General features: G+C 42.3%; 1 protein-coding gene across 5 annotated transcripts in view; it reads right to left on the bottom strand.

The window, feature by feature from the left end:
• Positions 1-13,928: 13,928 nt before the first annotated feature.
• STAG2 (STAG2 cohesin complex component) overlaps positions 13,929-21,840 on the bottom strand; it is an 83,063-nt gene continuing 75,151 nt past the window's right edge. For 3 of the 5 annotated variants that reach the window (XM_072876761.1, XM_072876759.1, XM_072876760.1), the window contains exons 32-34: positions 20,171-20,297; positions 19,753-19,830; positions 16,923-19,022 (exon numbers count right to left, since the gene is read on the bottom strand). In XM_072876761.1, coding sequence (XP_072732862.1) covers positions 18,774-19,022; positions 19,753-19,830; positions 20,171-20,297 — 454 coding nt within the window. In that variant the 3' untranslated portion in view covers positions 16,923-18,773. The other 2 variants (XM_072876763.1, XM_072876764.1) reach the window with 2 other exon arrangements.

Raw genomic sequence — 21,840 nt, 5'->3', positions numbered from 1 at the left:
AATAAGTAGAGAGATGAAGAAGAGTTGAACTGTTTTTTTCTCTCCATCATGCACTCCAAACATAAATAAGTTAAAGATGCTAATAATAAGCTTCAGTGCTTGCAAACACCTTCAGAAAGTGAAGGTGTTCCAGGCAGAGGGCTCAGGGCTGCTGCTGCCATGCCCAGACGCTTCTTGCTCCTCTGTGCAAGCTTTGATGGCAGCTGATGTTGCACCCTGCCTAAAATATTTTAAATGCCCCAGCCACCCCAAATGGCTTGGCAGGGAACAAGGGGCTTGCAGCACTGCAGATACATCACACCGCTATTTCTGGGCCGTTCTATAAATATGCTTTTCCTCTGAGACCGAACCTCTTCCCAGCACTTGACCTCTCCTTTTTTGGAGCCAGCCCTAGAAAAAAGGGCTTCCCTAGAAAATCCCCTCCTGGATTAAAAGCTGGTTCTCCCCAGATGCAGCTGTTGAGGGAGCCGGGGGCAGCTGGGGCAGGAGCCTTTCCTTCCACCCAGGGAGCCCGTTCCCCCAGCGTCTGGCCTGCGGCACAGTCGCACACCGTGAGCTGAAATGAGGTTTAGGCATATTTCCTAGGGAGAGGGGCCCCTGTCGCAAGCCTCCTTGGGGCAATTTTAGCACCTTTCCCAGTGCCAGCAGAGAAACAAAGCCCATTTGGGGGGACAACGGGACCGTCCCAGCACCGCTGCCCCCCTTGCTTGGGGATTGTTGCTCTCAGGCCCTACACAGGCTCCGCTTGCTAATCCCCAACATGCTGAAACACCCCTCTCCAAGTGCCAAGGGGACAAGGCAGGGCACGGCGGGGGAGCGGGCAGCAGGTTTTGTGCCCCCTCCTCCTCCGTACAAACTCACCGAAGGCAGCGCAGCGGGCAGCACGCCCTGAAGCACACCGGCAGCGGGCTCACCACGGGCTCACCCTTGGTGCAGCGCAGACACCGCAATAGCAAAGAGGCGAAGCTCTCGCTCGGGGAGGTTTGGGAGTGCGTTGCTTGCCTCCTCACCTGCCAGCTCCGCTCTGCAGCGAGCCAGAGCCGAGACAGCCTCCTGCCGCCTCCTCCCTCCGGGACACGGGACACAGGGATTTACCACCAAGCAGCACCTAGTGCAGTGTCAGATTTATACGGCCCGAACCCTTATTTACACTTCAATTTAGTCACTGCTCACACACAAACACAAATCACACTGCTTTCTCAAGACGTTCTCACCAGCAAGGCTGCACGCGTTTTCTCCCCTGGCATTTAAGGGTGGAGTGCAGCCATACTAGCAGCTAGATATTAAAAATAAATAAATTGGGGAAAAAAAACAGGAGCTAGCAGCTCTGATTGAAGATGAACAGGTATTTGGATTTTCAAAGAGATAGTGCTTTGACTTAAGCACATGAATGACTGATCACATTTATAAGATTGTTCATCTGCTTTGTACTTGAATTAGAGGATACACTTTTAGAAACCCATCCCCAGGCAAGTGACGGGCCTTTTTGGAAATCTGGCATAAAAGCACGAGACGGACGTGAGTCACGTGCCAAGCGATGAAACGCAGCAATCGCTCACCAGGTGCCATCTCTCATGCCTGGTGTTTTGAACACAGTCTGAAACAGAAATGCAAATATCTATTTTTTATTAGTGACCCAGCTCAAACCACTTCAGTTTGATCGCAGAGATGCAGCATGAACAGTTCACCAGAATAAACATTTACTCAAGTGCCTGAAAGGCTGGTGTATGCTATAGGAAGGAGGAAACTTTTTTTCCCCAAAAAAATTCACACTTTTTTTCCCTCCCCCTCCCAGAACTGTCAGGAAAGGCCACGAAACCTTTCCACAGGCTTTTCTCTCAAAGGCAGAGGACTGAGGCTTTCCTCGCCAGCTGGCCATGCCCTGTGCCGAGATGGTGGGCGATTCACATCCAGGCTCCAGGGCACCAAAAGCAGGACAGACGTTTGCGGTGGACCACGTGGGACGGACAGACGGGCACCCGCACGATGGAGCCCAGCCCGGCAGAGTACGAGCATCAGGAGGTACGTGGTGGGGACTGATCCACCTGTCCCCACCAAATGCCGTGCCCTGGGGACAGCACCCTCCAGCCTTCCCCACTCGAAGCCTTTCTTCCACCACCCTGCAGCTTACTTCTCAGGAAAGACCGAAATCCTTTATCCCGCCTCCCGCGGGGTGGGTTGGAAACGGGTCCTGGGTCCTGTTCCCCACGTTCCCAGCACAGCCCTCGGTCGGCGAGAGCGTTAGTGGGCCCTCGCCCACCCCGGGGCAGCCCCCGGGCGCTGCAGGGAGCACGGCCCAGCCTGCGGCACAGCGGGACGCTGTCTGGGAGAGAAAACACCGTTCTGCCCAACAGAGAGACACCCAGCTGCTGGGCTGGAGGTGTTTCACTCAATCAATTTTTAAATCATCTCACTTCTTTCTTAAAAAGAAAAAGCTGCTGCTCATTTTAAGGGTTTCTTCTCTTTTTTCCTTGTACCTGGAGGAAGCAGCACACCATCAGCACAGTGCAGTCAAGTCCTTTCCCCACTGCCAGCACAGGGATGAGGAGGGGCCGAGGCGCCTGAATCCTGCAAAACAAACCTCTGAGCTCCCACTCGGTGCCCTGCAGCACCAAGGAAAGGTCTGATTAACTTCACTGTGAAACAGCAGGTATTACATTATGTGCTGTATTATACTTAATCCAGAAGGATAAAACCATTCATTTAGATATAAGATGGATTCCTTATCTGATGTCGTGAAATCAGACAGCCAAAATTTAGCATTTGATCTGCGCTAATCTATGGTCTGCGCTGCTCAGAGAAAACACCGCAGCTCCTATCATCACCCTCCCAGGGTTCCTATATTCCCATATGCACTTGCATTTTAAGCAGATCAATAAAACCTGCCAATCACATAACAATACGGTCTCCTCGGCTCTTGGCAGTTTGCGCAGCTCGTTACAGGTTTCAGGGTTTTGCAGAGGCGGAGGCCGCCCGTGTCTGTGTGGAAGAGCAAAGGGGACGAGCAGGAGCCAAGAGACACTGCAAGGGCAGGGGGGCACAAGCCCCTCCTGCTGCGAGCCCTGCACACTGGAAATCTGCGGGCTTCGGTTTCCACCCAGGTCTCAGCTGCCTGCCCACAGTCGTCTGGTTGTGGATCGGGGCCATCGGCAATCACCGCCCTCAGCCGCACCGCACCAGCGCCCAGAGACCTCCCAGGAACGGCTCCACGGGCGTGGGGAGGCTCAAACCGGCCGTGCTCGCTGGCAGGAGGGGCTGTGCCCACGGACCCTGCAATGCCACAAATGCGTTTCGTGCTCGTGGAAGGGCTGAGCGTTCATCTGCGGGATCACGCAGAGCTCGGGGGCTGCAAGCCTGGAGCGGAGCCAGAGCCCGGCGCATTCGTCGGACAAGCTTTTCTCTCGCCCGCTGGCACTTGGACTAAGACCTACAACCAGCGAGACAGGGCCCCTCTCGTTCATCCAATACACGTGGGATTTTGTGATGGAAGAGCTTCAAAAAGCTGCAAGAGACCAACCATGATGGTCTTTACATTACAGCCCCGCTGCCGGGGGAAGCTTTCCCAGCCGAAGGGGCCCGTTCTCATGCAGGCAGGAGCTGCCTTTCCTGTCTTCACCTACCTGAGCAGGGCTCCTGCTGTCTCAGCATCAACGATCAGGTTTCCGAAGAGCTTTTTGCCTTCGGCATAGCTCTGCGACTTCCTCTTCCTTTCCATTTTAGTGACTTCAGATTTTCCACCCAACACTGCAGAGCTCAGATTTTATAAAGCAGCACCAGCGCCTTCTTCCTCAATCACATCTCTCTCCACTTGCTGGCAGGTTCTTTTTCCTTTACAGCTTCTTTTCCTGGGACATGCACAAGTCCACCCAAATTGCTAGACAGCCAGCTTGACTGGTATTAACAGATTTTCCATTTCCCCCCCTCTCTTGGTATTTTTTTTCCTAACCTGTATCTCATTCTCTCTCTTTGCTTCCCATCCCTCCTCTTCTCCACTTCCAGGTCCATCCCCCCCAAACACAAGAGACTCCAGCTCACTGTAACCACACAGCCCAGCCCACAGCTCACCCCACAATCTCACGCTTCACATCACGTTGGTTTTTTAGGTGGATGCCCTGTACAACTTCTAGCGCTCCCCACCTTCATTTATGGATGTAAGTTGGACGCAGATCTCCACCATGCTGCAGAAAAACAGCAAAAAGGAGTCCAAAGGCTCCTAAATTTACAAAGCCAAGTGGGAGGTGAATCTGCTACTGTCCCTCTTCTCTCGCCCCCTGCTTCTTGTCCGTCTGTCCTGAGGTCGTGCAACTCTGGCACATCCCTGCCTCCGGGCTAGGTGGGCTCCCAGCAGCTGGGAAGCCTCTAGCAGAGGAGAGGGCTGGAGCATCCCCTCCCGTCCACGGAGGGCACTCGGTACCATTGTGTGACACTGCTTTTGTATGGATATGCCTGTATGTTGTGAAATAAAACCCAAATTTAGAACGTCTGTGTTCTGCGCGACTGCAAAACACTGCGTTATTCAGATGCAGCACTTGTTCAAGTGGAGGGCTGATTTTAATTTGCATGTAAACTTTTAAAAGCTGTAGAAGGTGGTCTTTTCTGATACACTGAAAGAGATGATTAGGAAATGACAATTTAGGTGAGAGGCTCCATGTGGCTTCCATCAGCCTTGCAGAGAATCACAGACTTCACCAATACTGCAAGATACTATAACGATTCCAGCAAATTTGTCCAACAGCTTAGACACCGTTCTGGCACCGGAGAAGACGTCTGTAAGTCAGACACCTGCTCGGCGGTCCCCGCAGCTCAGCCTTCTGTCGAGCAGTTGCAGTGACAGAGGATCCCGTTTTTGCTAAAATTCCACTTTGGAGCATATCAAGCAGCCGACATCACCTGCTGAAGTACCCAACCCTCTCCTCACGTGAGTCTCTGGATGTTCGCATCCACACTTCCCATGCAGAAACGCTCTACCTGGTGTAAGATGGGGCAGCACCAGACCTGTGGGCCCACCAAGACAGCCCATGAAACCGTTCTTGGGAGAAGTTCAAACCCCCACCCCTCCCTCCAGCACCTCCACCTCTGCTGCACCCAGGGCGCTGCAGAACCTTTCATGTTCCGCTGTGGGAAACTGCCCTGCTTAACACATGGCATCTCTTCAAACAAGATAAGCAGAAGCCTCTCCACCTCTAATTTGATGTGATGGGGTGGTGAGAATTCATCTATACAGAAAGCTCCCAACACAAGCCCTTCCTAGAGCACTACCACTGTCTCGCACATCCTTCCAAGGAGGGCAATAAGGAGCAGTTTGAAAACCCTCCAACCACCCCTGGAGGGAGGACCCACCAGCAGAGCCGTCCTCTCTCGGGCACAGCAGAGGCTGTCCCGGGCCTCGGTTTCCCCTGCTGATGAAGAGGACACCCACTCCCACGCTGCCGTGGCTCCCCAGCCACTCCTGGTCCATCTCCAGTGAACTGCTTTCTCTCCTCCGTGGCTCCCCAGCCCAGAGCCCTCCTCGGCGCTGGCCCCAGGAGCACACAGATGCTGAGCCACCAGCTCAGCTCCCGTGGCCACAACGCTCCGCACGGCGGCACTGAAGAGATGCTCCAAAACGTAAATCAGGCTTATGGAGCCAATTACATGAAGTGTAAAATGGAGGCAAAGAAAACCGATTCATCCGAGGTTTTACAGTCATTCCTCGAGAAAGGAGAGGGTTTTGCTCCCACCTCCTCTAGCATTTCTTTTTATCGCTGTAACGGTGCCTCGCTGATTGGAAGAAGAGCCTGCGGAGTTTTAGCCTGGCTTAAAACAAATCCATCTACAGCACCAAGGAGCCTTCAACTACCACTGAGAGAGGATGGAGACAGAAACATCCATTATTTAGTGGAAAGCATATCAAATTTGATAGATCCTAAATTCCTTTTTAAATGACACTGATTAGGCCTAATTGGTGCAGGAGTCGGCATTACCTAGGTCCTGACACCAGCTCAGGAGCTGAATGCGAAGTCAAATAAATTCCAGTTTAAAACTATTCAAATTTTAAATAAAAATTGTGGGGTGTTTTTTGTCTTTCACTATGCCAAGAACATGTTTAACAATTAATTGTGCAAATGTCTAATGAGTTAAGAAACTGTCACAATTTTAGGAGAAGAAAGGTTGAAGTAAGGCAGTAAAAGAGTCAAGGACAGCACTTTGGATAGGCTCCCGATTTCATACCCAAGGCTGAAAAGAACTGATTAAGTTAACTGCTATTAATGAAACGATATACCTGTATATCTTATGTCATCATCTAATATACGGCAGTAGCCATGTGGTTTCTCATGTTACTGCTTTTATGGTTTACTGGTATCCACTTCACAGTGCCTACTGCTTCGAGATGCCACTGTCGGGGCCAGGGCAACGGGTGCTGGCGGCGAGGGTGGGTGCTCCCCCACCACAGCACACTGCAAGGCATCTACCCTACTGCTACGTCAGGCAACCACAAAGGGGGGGGGGGGGAAGGAAAAACCAAACCCCAGTATTTTCCAGGTTGAAAAACTTCGCAGCCATGACAAATCCATTCAGAAGAGAGACCTAAAGAAAAAGGAAATTTGGGGAAGAGATGGGAAGTTGGATGACTGGCTTCAGTGGAACTTCCATCCCAAATTCCTGCTGAACATGCTCAGACCTTTGAATTTATTCTTCTTTCTAGCTGGAGGGCCACTGAGAGGACACAGTATGACATGCTAGTAGAGAAAACACACTCCAAGAGAGGTTGATGCACATTTTTTTTTTCCCTGACGATTCGGAAAGAACCTCTTCCCAAAGCCCCAACTAGAGACCGCTCCACTGTGGTGAGGACCTCCTGTTTTAACTGAGTATTATCTTGGGAAGGGCCCTGCAGGAGAAACAGGGAAGAGAGAGCAGTCCCTGGGATGGAAATGGAATAACCAGCTTAGCATTCAAACCCCACTGATCCATAGTAACGTGTTATAAGGACCTGAAGCAAACCCAAATACCTCCCCAGAAGGCATTATGGTGAGAGTGGGGAATTCCTGTTGTGGTTCGAGCCTCTTAAGGGAGCCCTTCTGGTGGGCTCGTATCTCCTGAAAACCAGCAAGATGACCACGCTGCTGGAGCGGATCACCTTATGCTGTGGAAGCACAGGCGTCTATCAGGCTACTGGAGGATCTATGAGGGGAGATAAAGAGTATCTGCACAGCATAATGCACCACCACTTACGCTTCTGGGCTATTTTGGGTCCTAGAATAAATTTAGCTACATTTATGTTGCACTTAAGCCTGAACAAAAAGTATTCTCTTCCCCAGATTTCTGGCCAAACAAGGGGACGAAGAAGTGCTTTCCCCAGGAGCCGAACATCACTTACCTGAGCATTTCTGCAGTGGGAAGTACAGCAGCCTCCACCACAGTGACGCTCCACCACTTAAAACATATTTTCCATTACACATCTAAACCAGAACATCTGTAAATCAAATCCTGACAGTACTGAAAAGTACAACCTGTTCTCAAATTTCTCAGCCACTAAAAGCACGTAAACATCTCCTGTTTTACCTTTCTACTCTGCCAGCTCCTTTATTTCTAGTAGAGGCTCCTGTAATTCAATATTTTCCTAACGTATTAATATGTTCCTAAGACAGAGAACTCGGCCCATTTTAATCTAGCAATTAATTCCTTTCAGCTCCAAAAGTACTTGCCATTTTGTTCGCTAACACAGAGCTAATCCTCCATCCGCTGAAAGGTGAAAGCCTCTGCAGAGGCGAAGGCTGCTGGAGCGCACTGCAGAGCTGTTTTCGGGAGAGAAGAGCGTTCAGCACTTCGTACCGAAAACGGCACTCCTGGGGTGGGTCAGACTCCTACGCACGCACCCCTTTGCACTGCCCGCCGGCGGCTCAGGCGACACGGGGGAAAGATGAAGCCCACGCACAGAGCCTGTAAAACTCGGTGGAGAAGCCTCAGCCCTGCTCTCACAATACAAACCCTGAAGTATCCTTTAAGAAGGTTCTTTTCTTCATGAAGAGTCTTGTTAACTAATTTTATCTTCACCCTGAAGTGGCTTATCATGACCTTCTTTCTTCTGAAAAAAGGATTATTTTTTTTGTTACCGTAAAGCAACAAGAACAGCTCTGCTTATTTGCTCTTCTAAAAGAACTTATAAATGTTCTTTTAGAGATTGGCAGTTTGTGAAGATCTGCAGGCACAAAGTGATGGGGGGGGAAGGAAGGAAAAAAAAAAAAAAGAAAAAAAAAAGAGACCTTATCCCAGGCTGCAGACAGCTGTGAACCAGGCATGGCAGCGACATTCGGGTCAAGGGGATCAGATCAATTCTAGCCCAAGGAAACATCCAGGCTGTGTATGTGCGGATGGACGGGCCCTGCAGAAGGGGACATGCCACACCACGCCTTTTATGCTCTGCTATTGCAAGGTGCTATACTTGGGAGTTTACACAGGAGTATCAGAGTTAACTGGAAATATTTGAAAGAAAAAAGATCATTTTAATACACTTAAGTCTTCCTGTACTCATCGGCCTGCTGAAAAGCAGGCTGGGGGCCGGGGAGGCACCGCACCTCTCCAGACCAGCACCGCTCGTTCCGGCAGAGTACATCTCTGCTCACGCAGATGGAACGACTAAACAGGCATATCGGAATATTAAATACTCCCTCAAGTAGTGATATATTAATAGGATGTACAGTAAGATATATTTGCCTCATAATTCTGGAAATGCCTGCTGAGAGTCAAGTGAATGTAAAAATTGCTTGATCTTGACTTAAGTAGATTAAAGATGATCTTCCATTCCTTCACGGCAGCCTGCCCGGCCAGCAGATCGCGTGTTACCGTCCTCTGCTCCGGCGAGGCCACGCCTGGAGTAGCGCGTTGACCACCAGGCCCCCAGTTCAAGAGGAGCGTGAGGAACTGGGAAAGCCCAGCGGAGCCAAGGAGGGGGTCACGGCAAAGGGCACACGACCCACTCAGAGAGGGCAAGGGAACCGGGCTGTGCAGGCTGGCAAACGGGGGCAGCCCCCCAGCAGCCCAGCTCCTGCAGGCCAGCTCCAACACCGTGGGGTCAGGCTCCTTCTCCTTGGGGCAAGCGATATGGACGGGTGAAGAGCTGTGGCTTAGAGCGCTCAGCTGGGACAGCCGCAAACCTTCTTTGCCAGGAGGGTACTGCAGCAGGTTACTGCCATCCTTCACAGTGTTCAAGGCTCACAGCTATGAAAAAACTGTTCCGTCTAGGCGGACTTCAACTGGCTGACTTAAAAAAAAAGACAATAGGGGCCAAAGGTAACTAGAAAAGCTTCCTATATTTTGGATGGGTGGCAGAAAAAAATACCTGACTCTCAGCCAGGGATAGCAGCACCAGAAATAGAAGTAACAGAAAAAACACCCGATGTCTGAACAAATCAGAGAGGCCAAATTCAATTAATAAGTTACCACAAATTTTCTATCCAGATCTGATTCTCATACAAAGTCAGGGAAATCTCACCCCTAAATGCTATGGTACTAGAATGAAAACAGAATTAATACTTTGACTTTTGCAAAACCTACAAGGCATTACTTTGAAAATACCATACTGATTCGAGTTGCATGGTATTACTAACTTGAGCTTTACTTTGCATAATTGCTAGCACCATCCTTTGAAAGCAGAATTCTTTGTAATCAGCTGTACCATGAACACCAGTTTACTTAACGATACGTATCTGCCTTCAAAGACAAGGCTCAGTTCCGCAAATCGTTCAGTCCAAATTCCTGTAACGTGCACCCTCCTCTGTACCTTAAAATTGTACGGAAAGAGTCCATCATTACAAGAATGAATTACTGTTCTTAAATTCAGAAAATAATCATCCTGTTCAACATATGCAGGTGGAAGAGGGTATCTCGGTATCTGCCTGCCCGCCATTTCAATACCCCCGGACAAACGCTTTTGCCCATTTCCCATTACCTACAGCAGCGCCTGAGGATGGAGACAGCAACGGACTTGTATTGCTCTGACCAGTTACATACAGAGTGGAGTAAGAGGGGCCTTCTAAATCCACGATGCATCAAATCTTTTTATTCCTAGAATACAATGGTCTGAAAGGCTTGGCCCAAAACCAAGCTGGTTTATTTCTCCAACATTTTTCTGATAAAAAATGGATTATCTCACTCCCCAGGCAGGTGAGACCTGACTGCATTTGCCCAGCTCAAGCTGACCACACTAATAAATTTAAAATGAACCCAACAGCAAAGGTAACTTTTCTGGTATTCTTTTTGGTGGAGTCAGAAAAGTGGCTGACCCAGGGTTACAGCACTGGCGAAAGGCCACTGGCAGCTTGGTGACAAGCTAAAGGAATCATTATTAATTACCCCTTCAGAGCGGAGATGGGCACCACGCACCTCTGACACCATGCAGAAGGCAGAGCCTGAGGAGGAACCACGTTGTGGCCAAGCTGTCAGCCAGGGCCCAGCACGTTGACTGGTCAGAGCACCTTGTTCTCTAGATCCACGTTACGCTGGTGTAAACTAGATCTGGTGCCGCAATTTGTGCGTACATGTTCGTGTGATGTAGGACAGGAGTCGTTATCCACCCGCAAGACCCATCCTGCCAAGCTACCACGTTTTTGATTATACATCACTGAGCGGTGTGGTTTGGTTCTATGGACCACTCCATACATCATTCATTTCTGGTACATGAATAAGAGATGAATGGCAAATCAAATTTTGGGAGAAAAAAAAAAAGATACTTTCCTTGTGGGTAGGGATTTAAGAAAAGTCTAAAAGACATGATCCACTATTAAAGTTCAAAAGACAATGACCTAAATCTAATACCATTAACTAAAGGAGCAGCGTGTGAAGAGACAATGCTTCTACACTGTCCAAATCCACAAAATCTGTGGCTCTGTCACAATCTGTGACAAATCAGTAGCGTGCCACAACAAACATAAACAACCTATTCTCTTTGGTTAACTCAACACAGATCCCACGAAAAGGAAGGTAATGTGAACAGCTGAAATCGTGTCCTTGGCAGTCTCCCTGTTCTACAGGGTGCCACTTCTTTCTGTCAGATCTACAAAGCCAACCCAGGTGAGCTAGAGGACTATGTACGTTAAAAGTCGTTCTGAAGTAGAAGTGTTGCAAGGTTTTTAAAAAAAAAAAAGAGAGAGAGAGAGAATTTGTAATGAAAGCAACTTTAAATAGAACATCTGTTCCTTTTAGCTTCATGGCACTTCAAACAAGCTGCTTTCACCAAGTACAAGCTATTGATACGAGCAAGAAAAAAAAAGTTCCTAAACAAGGAAAACTACTGATAGACCAAATCTGTAGGCTTCTCCATTTACAAGCATTTACACAATATGCCCTTAAACCATAACACCATCAGTACCTCAAACAGGATGGAAATGACAAGATAGCGTTTTCACTGACAAAGCCACTTCCCTAATCCACGCGAGGTTTCACACAGCACTTCAATTCCTGGCTGTAATGGAAGACTTCAGTTAAAAAAAAATGCCCCCAAAAAATCTGCTTTTCAAGATTCAAAAGATTATAAGCCAGCAACAGAAATAATGAAAAGACAGGTTTTGTCAGTTGATATGTAAGAACAAATGTGTAAAAGACAGCTCAGTATTTTAAGATGAAAAATGCAAAGAGCAGGCTAAATATAAGATATACCACGTCTTTAAGTGCTTTTGTGCATGATATGAAAAACAAGTGGATGTGGTTTGCTTTTTTGCTTTTGGTAAGAGTTCAGCAGTCTAAGAAGAAGAAGAAAACAGAATATAAACCTGTGAAGAGCGTGTTAAAGTAATAAGAGATCTGCGCGTACGTCACTCAAGAACTGTGGTTTAACTGCTATTTAAAAAGCAACAGCAAATTGCATGGCTTCCTGGAATGGCCATATGGTGTGGTAAATAAGAGGTTTCACGTGGAGCTGCCAACATAGTACTCAAAGGCTGAAGCACTCTATCAGATAAATACTCGGGCTGAGCAGCGCAAGATCAGAAGGTTGAGATGAAGCCCCGTCATACGGACCACAGCTCTGAGCCAACCCAACCCAACCATCAACTGCATTAACTCGGGCACAGTGTTCGTATCAATTCCCAAGGAACCACTGTCTTACAATGCCTGTTGACAGATGTTACAGGCAATTTTGAGAGAAAGGTACACGGAAAAAAGTTTAAGTTAAGGTCAAATGTATTGAATGAGCAGCCTAGAGAAGGGCTAAATAAGCACAAGGACACCATCCCTGCTAAAATTCTGACAAACAAATCATAACAATATTAGTATCCAGGGGAGAAGAAGCTCTCAAAGGCACTTAAAGAACAGAAATAAACGGGACACTGGTCGTTTATTCAAGAGAGCATTCTAGAGATGTCCTCAGCCTACCAAATTTGAAACAAACTGCTGCTGTTCGCATTGATCTGACCTGGCACTGCCCACCTCAACGCACAAGAAACTGTCTTCATCAAACTCAATTTCTCCAAAACCTTGTTGCATTACTTGAATGCTTTCATGAAGAAACTACTAACTTCACATCCCTTTCCTAATTTGAGATGTTCTAGGACCCCTAGAGGTTTTATTATTTTGATTTACAGTTTACAGTACTTTTTTTTTAAATAGCTTTTCTAGAAGTGTAGAACTGAAGCTGTTATCAGCTGAACACAAATTTCACTTTTAAAACTGGTAACTGCAGCTTTTTCTTCAAAAAAAATAGTTAATATAGGCAAAATATGATGGCCTTTCCTCTTCTTTTCCAATGAAAAAATGCTCGGAAAAGCTTAGCAGAAATTACACCACCAGTTTTGGGAAGCACGATTACAGTACAAAGAACTGTACACATTCTCCAGAAGAACAGGGAAGTTTTCATGCGGGGTTCTGTCAGACAGCCATGCAATCACTTTAACACGCTTTGGATCACTTTTCTGGGCACAGCTATAGCTTCTTACCACTGTACTGCCACTATGATTTACATCTATAGAATCTGGCAGTAGCTACAAAAAACATAACACAAAAAGGCAACTGAATCTCTAGTTGGAAGGCACTCATTTACAAAATCCATAACAACTTGAAGTCTAGCTGTTAAAAACTTAAAAAAAGAAGAAAATTAAGATTTAATCGAAGAACTACATTCAAGAAAGCTCAGCAACATGAAGAAGGGCTACAGGAGAGAGACAGCTGAGGAAAATGACAGGCACAATTGAGATTGAATTGATACTTTTTTAAATGGAATTATTATTATAGAATAGTATTGTCCTACATTACCTTGTTTTCCAAGTACTTGTCATCACCCACCTCCATCAAATATACGATCCCTTTTGGATGCCAATAAATATCAGAAATTAAACAATCACAGTACTAGAGATTGCTTAGGATTATGAAAAATGAGGAAATGGCATAAGCTGCATAAATTGATTAAATTAAATTAAAGCAGTTATGTAGGAATGAGTGTATTTTTAAAGAACCAATTTGTGTTTTATCAAAAGAATTCTGAAGCACAAATTGACGATTTTGACAAATGCTTCAGAGAATGAACAAGCCCGTGACATTCATAGGTAGCTATAGGTTGAAAAGCAGCAAAACACTATTGTGAATCACAGCATCCCAAAGAACAAAGAAGTTAACAGTATTGGTACCCTGAAATCCCCTGCTAGGACAAGTGTACGTGTAAACTATAGGAAAAGGGAGAGGAGTAAACTTTAAAGAGACAATTATTTAGTTATACTGAGATTAGAGAAGATGGGGATTTACTGGCTCTAACAAGCTACAGGAATCAGCACCACACCATCCAAAGGGAAAAAAAAACCCCAACCAAACAAACAACAGCAATCACTAACTTCTTACATATTGTCTTTGGTTGTTTAATATCAAGAAATACTTTTTACAGAATATGTGAAGACTATTCCTTTGAATTTCATTCTGTGTCAATATCTTCTCTGTAGCCTCTGTGGTAAACTAGAGGACAGGCTTTACTTTCTCAGAATTGTTTGTTGTTTTCTACATTTTTATCACATATCTCTTCAAAACTCAAATTTCTTTCATTTACAGGCTTTTGTACCAAAATGGTATAACTGGAACAGACTTTACATTGTATAGTGAAGGTATTTTTCTTGTGTTACAAACTTAGAACCTACTAAAACCATTTTCCACAACATACTATTGAACTTACAGCAGGATTTAGAGACAGGAATGAACATTTTTAATAATAATAATAATAATTTAAAAAATATCCAAAGTTACATTAGCAAGGATTAGAAGTATTATCTCTAAGATTTTAAAATGACTCCTTTAAAAAGCCTTGTAACAGAAAGGAGTTTTCAACACACAGCCAGAGCTGCTCAGTAGCTAAGGAGAGGGAGGTAGGAGGGGAAGAGATGTTTAGGGTTTTTCCCCTCATTTCCTTGCTGTCTTGCCAATTAAGCTTAGAATGTTTATCAGGTGTATGATAAATGTAAGAAATGGGAAGTAGCACACACTTTTAGTGGTATTTCAATTGGACTATATACAATATCTCCAACGTCCAAATCAAAAGCATTCTGAGTAATGTCAGATAAAAGTTAATAGGAAAAAGAAACCAACAGAAAGGCTATTGATACACCTTTAAAAAACATAACACAAAAATAATTAACCACTGATTTCTTGGCATGTAAAAGTTCTATACAAATTTTAAAAATTTTATTTGCAGGTACTAACCTCTTGAAAAGCTCACTCTGTATTTACACTAATTCTTTTAACAAGTTTATCTCAAATTAAAGCATATTTAAAACAATCATGATTGCATTAACTTTTCTACTTTAAATTATTACCCAATTAGTGCTTTATTCACATTTTAAAAACTTGTACAATTTATTACAAATATAAAACAGTGCAGTTTTTCATACATTATCCCAACTCTGAGACAAACACTTAAAAGACATGGAAAAAGATTTTGATTTCTATAAACATAACATTTGCATTACTCATACCCCGTTCTTCATTGTCCTCCCCTAACCCCGATTTAAAAAGATCAAACATACAACATACTGTAGGTTTATTTTTATTCAAAAAGTTACTGTCTCAAGACATAAATACAAATCAGAAAACAGTACAATTAGGACAATAGAATGTGGAGGACAACAGGTTAAGGTAATATATAAAACATTTTTAGCTGGTTGAAAACAAAGCTGTAAGAACTGCTTTCACAAAGAAACACTCCTTCAAGAGTAAGAAAAATCAACTTAAGTTTAAAATCATATATACAGTCCTCTCAGCAGTTCTATTAAATGCAGTGGTGTGAAAAACAATATAGGCAGTACTTTTAGACATGAGAGTATTTATTTATGTAAAATGAGTTAGGCAGATCTAGTTTTGAGTTTGTTGTTACCCCATGACTTAGTAAAATAATTACATTTTATCATGATCCTTTAGATAATCTATGGTTTTTGGCTACCACAGCCGAATGTTTAATTTCTGAGTCTAAAAACAGGAAGCCTTTTTGTATTCACCCATTTGGGGAGATTCTTGTATTGCAAGCATATTAAGGCATGGAATGATTAAAATAATATACCTCAAGAACTGAGAGACAACTGACAAAAAATATACATATGTAATATAAGTTAATATTTCCTTTAAAATGATGTCTAGCTGCCTAAGCCTTGCAAAATGAGTCGATGTCAAAATGGCATAGATCCACTTTCTGTTTTAGACCAAATTTAATTTATTTGTGAATGGACACAAAATGAAGTTTAAAGCTTAGCTTTCAAAGAATATTATGGGTTGTTTATGAATTTCTATTATCCAATCTAATTTACATACAGAGGAAATGTACTGTAACCTGTTAGAAGTATCTTTAACCTGAAGACTGCTTGCAAAGACAGATAGATAAAACAATATAAAATACAAATTTAAAAATCATTTTTAAAGCATGAATTCTCATGCTCTTCTATTTTTAAACATTGTTAAACTTTCAATATATTTCTGAAACCTCATAATTTTAAGTTGGAATTTAAAAGTAAGAAAAAACTAAACAAACTGCGCAATTATAAAATCAGCACCAATTTATATATATATATAATTTTATTTAAAATTTAGATCCCTATTCCCACACTCTAATAAGCTGTATAATTTTTGTTTAGAATTTTTCTGCAAACATACTACAATAAGCTTCTTTTATTTGGAGACAAAATACAGTGGCACTACTGGAAGGAATTTCACAACATTACATTTTTCTTAAAGGACAAGCAAACTTTCAGGGTTGATAATGGGCAAGCATAACTGAGATCTGTTACTTTCTGGTAGTTCATAGTTTATGGACCTTTCTGAGAAGGCTAGCATGAAGCTTTTGGAATAAAAGTGTGTTTTAGATTAAAAAGCTGTTAAAATTCTCCTTTATGGTTTTTTTCCATGATTAATTAATACAAACCTTCTGTTGCTGAAGTTTGCATTTAATTTAAAATACTGACACTCTTCTGGTTCTATCACTGTCAGAAAACGAATCCATCTATTATTTCAGTTCATGGATGTAAACAGCAATCCAGCAGAGCTCATGATTATTTAGTATAGCCAGCAAATGTATAGAGAGGGGCTCAAATCTGTACCAAACACCTCTCAGACTGTTAGATTAAAACTCGGAGGGAATACTTCTTATGACCCGGAAATAAACTGATAGCACATAAATAAAATATTGAAATTTTTTTTCCCCAACAAAAAGTGTAGCTTATCCTCAAATTGTTTACTTGTCCTTTACATTTCTTTTTTTTCAGGCAAACAAAACTGCCCCTTCAATGCACTTGATCTTGAAAGCATGTCATTCTCCTTAGAGAAAAATCTGTTCAGAATTTCACTGTATCTACCACAATTTTGTATTGAAAAACTTCCTCTTCCACTTAGAAAATGACTTCACCACTGATTTATTTGCTGCTCTGGTATTAAAACATTGACACCCCAAGAACCTAAAAAAAAAGTTAGAAATGGTGTCAATTTGTAGTCTACTACACATTTAACAAAAACAAAGCAATTAGTATATGATTTAAGATTAAGACACTTCAAGTTATGTTAAGGCATTGTAAGTTTATTTTTCTTCCAAACCAGATTCACCACACTTCTGATTTATGTAATAATATGAAAAGGGCACCTGATTCTTTAGAAAATATTTTTTCCCCCACACTTGAAATTAACTAGATCCAGTAGGAATGTGATAAAGACTGTGCTCTAATTCTTTTAGGTAATAATTGCAAAATAATTTTTAGTTAGTTGCCTAACTTAGACTTCTTTGACAATGGCATTCTATAGGCCTTAACTTGAAATCAAGTGTGTAGTTTCCAGCAACTAAGCTTGGGACAAAACACTCTATACACTGGCTGCTGCTGTGTCTGTGTTCATAAAAACAACAGGTCATCTTGCAGCAGCTACCCAGGACACAAACTTAATATTTCTTATTAAATATATCAACTCTGTCAGGAAGACAGTGAAAAATCAAACAATAAATCAGGTAAAATCAAAATATGTCCTTCAGGAGACTGTGTGATTAAGTGAAGAAAAAGCTTTCCTGAAACGAAGAATCCGTTTCCACTTCCCGTGTGGGAGCAAGCCATATAGTTTTCTATGCCAATGGAAGTAGGTATCACTACTGATATGCCAAAAAAAAAAAAAAAAAAGCCCCAGAAGATCCAGATCTTGTGACTGTCCTAGCTTTTATAGGACTTTATAACATCAGAAAGAGCCACAAGAGACTTAATTTTCCTGAACCTTAACACTGCTGTTCACATTTATCTGTTTACAAACCAATTTTTACTGTCCTTGGTATTAAATTCGGTTTAGATGCATCATACAATATAGCACACTAAGACACAACTGCCTCTGGTGGCAGCAATAACTGGACACATCAAAAAATGAGAAGACAGACTAAAATTTTGATCGTAAACCATGTGCATCTGAATAAATTAAACAGTTTTATTATGTCTAGGTCTATTAAAAACAAGTGCAACAACTCCAAGAATAATGGACCTCAAATAAATTATATGAATAAAGCAAATTAACTTTATTCAGCGAAGGTTTTTTGCGTTTATGAAATTGGGGTTTTTTTACATTTAAAATACTGACTGATAAATTCAGCTCTGATTTAATATGGATTCATGTTGTCTCCTAAATTATTAGCAGAGCTTTCCCCATTTAGGCGGTTAAATTCATTTAGGTGGGGTTTATGCTAAAGAGCAGCTGTGTTCTGCGATGCAGCTGTTTTCTGCAGTCCTGCTTCCAGGATCACCACCCTTGCTGCGTCCTGCCTGGGAGAAAGGTTTGCTAGATGGTGCCCCTTGACCGTACCAACTCATTTCTGTGCACCACTGCTCCCTCCTTGCAGAGGAGCAGCAGACAGCTTGTTCTGCTGGCACACTGAGGCAGGCCACCGCTGGGCTCTCAGAACGGGCTCCAAAAGCTGGTACAGCAATGCGACTGTAACCGGCTGCCATCATGTGGTGATACTCCTACCCTGCAGCTAAGGAGTGGCTACCAAATCCTGGGCTCACATGGGGTGATGAAAGAGAAATAAAGTAACAGGAAAGAAACCTAGCTAACAGTGAACCTATTAAAACTATTCTTAATTAGTTTTAGAAATTGAAAAGCTAAAAGGTTTCTAAAAATCAATGAAATGCACCTGTAGAAGACCAAATTTTCAGCATTGTCAGAATAAAAAACGACTGGTATTTCACAGATCAATCAAAAATCAAGAAGGGGAGGGCAAGAACTATTTTAAAACAGAACGTCAGAAAACAGGTGATATACTTTCTTGGTGTTACTTCAAGAACAGAACACACAACAGTTAGATGCACAACCTAATCTGATTCATTACTACTAAAGCAAAGGCCTACTGGTACAAAATATATGGATTTGCATTTAAAACAGTATTTAAGACTTCTTTCTCCCACAACAAGAACAGGTTCAACGCTGCAACAATACTGTAAAAAAAATACATAACCGTCTTCCAAATTCCACCAAGCTGTCCAAGATTCCCAGGAAGCCTTGTTGTACTGTCCTCTGCTGGCTTGCTGCAGCTTGTTATTTCCAGTGTAATTTTGTACCAGCTACACAAGGTCAAAAATGGCTGCATACATTACAAGTGGTTCAAGACAGAAGGAATCCCTCATGCAGATTTTTAAAAGAGAATAGAGACTGCAGATTTATCAAGTCGGAAAAAAGGGCAACTGCAAGCAGAAACTAGACTTCGGATGTTTTGGACCTAAAACTTCATATGGAAAGAAAAAATACCTCTCATCTCTATAAACAGATAGCTGTATTATCTCTATTTTCTCCATTATCTTACTTATGCACAAAAGTAAATATGCCAATTTAAAAAACAAAAAAACAACGCAAACCATCCAATGCCGACAACTAGTAATGACATCAGAGTCACCCAACTAAGCTCATCACAACAGGAAACTTGCCTTTAATATTGTGTATGCACAAATTTTTTATTTTTTTTTTTTTTAAGCTCTTTGCTACCAACCTCTGCAAGGGTCTTTTCCATACTAGATGTGTTTACTTCTCAGATTCAAAGGCTTTTGATTTTTACATAACTACATATAAAGTAATAAGTAAAAAAATCCTATGAATTTGCAAAGAACACTGACTAGCTTAGAATTTATGAAGCCGAATTACAGCATTAAATATTTCACTGACTGTACCAGTCTGCCAAAATAGGCTAATGAAGACAACCTAAAGATTGCATTCTTTCCATTTAAAATTTGAAGTAAGAGAGTACTGTAACCTTAAGACTGATTTTACATTATTTTCCTCTTATGTAAGTTAACCTACCGATTCATCCATGATTGAAGCGGGGTCAAAGAAATCGGGTTTTAGTTCCATTCTTTCTCTCCTGTTCTTTGATGGTGGCTTTAGAAAGCAAGCAAATAGATGTGTTAACTGTAATTTCAGAAAATAATCCAGAGTTTTTAAACTGTAATAAATGAAGCTGAACTCTCAAGGGGTAAGAATTTACAGGGGATAAATGTTCATCTCCCACATTATTATTACAGGAGGTGTTCTTGCTTTTTTGTATGGCAGTTTGAACAGATGGCACTTGTATACAGATAGTGGCACAGCCGTTAAGAATGCAGAGATCAACAAGCATGATTTTTCTGTTTCACCAAAAGGAAAACTCAATTCAAATATCCTACTTTAAAAGTAGAAACACAAATCCAAAATCCACTAAGACGACAAGTAAATTTCTTACTAGGTCTATGTCCATGGTGTCAAAATCCATGCCTTCATTGAGATCTTCAATCCGCCCTTCTGATGACATCATCACATCTTCAACAATTGGCTCTTCATCATCTTCCATTAGACTTGTGCCACGTCGACTGAAATGAAAAGAAAAAGCATATTGTTTAGCACTAAATCGAGTTAAGTTTTATCTGAATATTTTAAAAGCTAACATTCAAGTAAGGAACTGCCAACAAATAATAATTCCATTAGATAGAAAAGTAATTAAATAAATGCATAACTACTATTAAAGAAAGCTGGTATTTAACCCGCTAGCAGATACTAAGAGAGCGAGGGAGAATGACTAAAAAAGATCAACTTATGGAACTTTGTGGTACATCTCTAAATGGGTATTCTGAGAGGCTGCAGGAATTGATAAGCAGATCAAAACCACACCTAATTCAGAGATTTCCATGCAAGTATGTATGCTCAAGTGAGAAAGAACGTAAGTTTTGCCACCTAAAAAAAAATCACTCTGGCCTTACGACAAGGCAAGGAAGAACATCTTTGAGATAAAGTGGATACATAAATCCATTTTCAGACATTCCCACACAGTCCTTCATCCTCTTTCCTCACAAAGTCTACATGCAACATCAGACCTTATGAGATAAGTAAGGAGTCGTTCTAATTATACTAACTGGTGTCACTGTATTAAAAAAAAGCAAACCCACACACACAAAAAAACCACTGAAACTATGTTACATGAAGTACTGGTATTAAAGAATTAAAAACAAGTAGGGGAAAGATGTAAAGCTCCTCAATATATATGTCCAGGGTTTTAGTTTACAACTGTACTTTCTGCTGTAGAACCACACAGTCTTCATTAAAGCAGAGAACTTCTAAAACTAGTCTTCCCCTTTCCAGCTAAACTAGCTCTGGAACATAATTTCATTAGCGTGCATGTCAAAATGCACACATGATGAATCACAATGAAGTAAATGACACTACAGTAAGAATGTATGACCTCTGAAGGACAACATTCAATTAAGAAACATTAGGCTGTCTTCATCTTTGTTCACAATATGAAAGACAAGGTTTTTGTGTGTTTGGGTTGGGAAGTTCTACAAAAACTGGTACTACAGGATTCCTCTCAACTTTGGTGTCAGTTTAGGTCAGACAAAATCTGTATCGATCACAGAAATGCTGAAGACAGCAGTTTGCTTAAAAGGAATACTTTTTTTAAAATAAAAACACAGCTGGACGCTAAACTTACAACTCAGAAGTCAAAGCAGAATGAAATAGTAGAATTAAACTGAGCAGAAACTTTCTGCTTCACACATTGAACACCTATTTTAAAACTCATTTTTTAATGTTCTATTTCTAAAAATGATTCTGCAGTTAGGAATACATAAAGAAGATGTTTCATATGTTGCATTGATTATATATATCTGCCACAGATAGCATCGACTTCAACCACCAGTTCCCTTTATTACAAAGCTCACTACTATTTAATTTTTCTGGAATTTAAGTTCAAAAATAAGCAAGAAATCAAACATCTGTTCTGCTAAATGCATCACCATACACTTTTACCACTGCTTTTCTAAGGCAACTTAAAATTTTAAGACACAGAAAAACACTACTCAAGAACTAGAACATGTATCCTTCTTAAAAGATACAGGAGTAACACTGCATTTAATAAAC

The sequence above is a fragment of the Ciconia boyciana genome, chromosome 12 (genome assembly GCF_034638445.1).
Source record: "Ciconia boyciana chromosome 12, ASM3463844v1, whole genome shotgun sequence".
In the NCBI taxonomy this organism is placed as follows: Eukaryota; Metazoa; Chordata; class Aves; order Ciconiiformes; family Ciconiidae; genus Ciconia; species Ciconia boyciana.
Note: the sequence above shows the minus strand (reverse complement) of the source record. Positions and strands in the feature narration are given on the sequence as shown.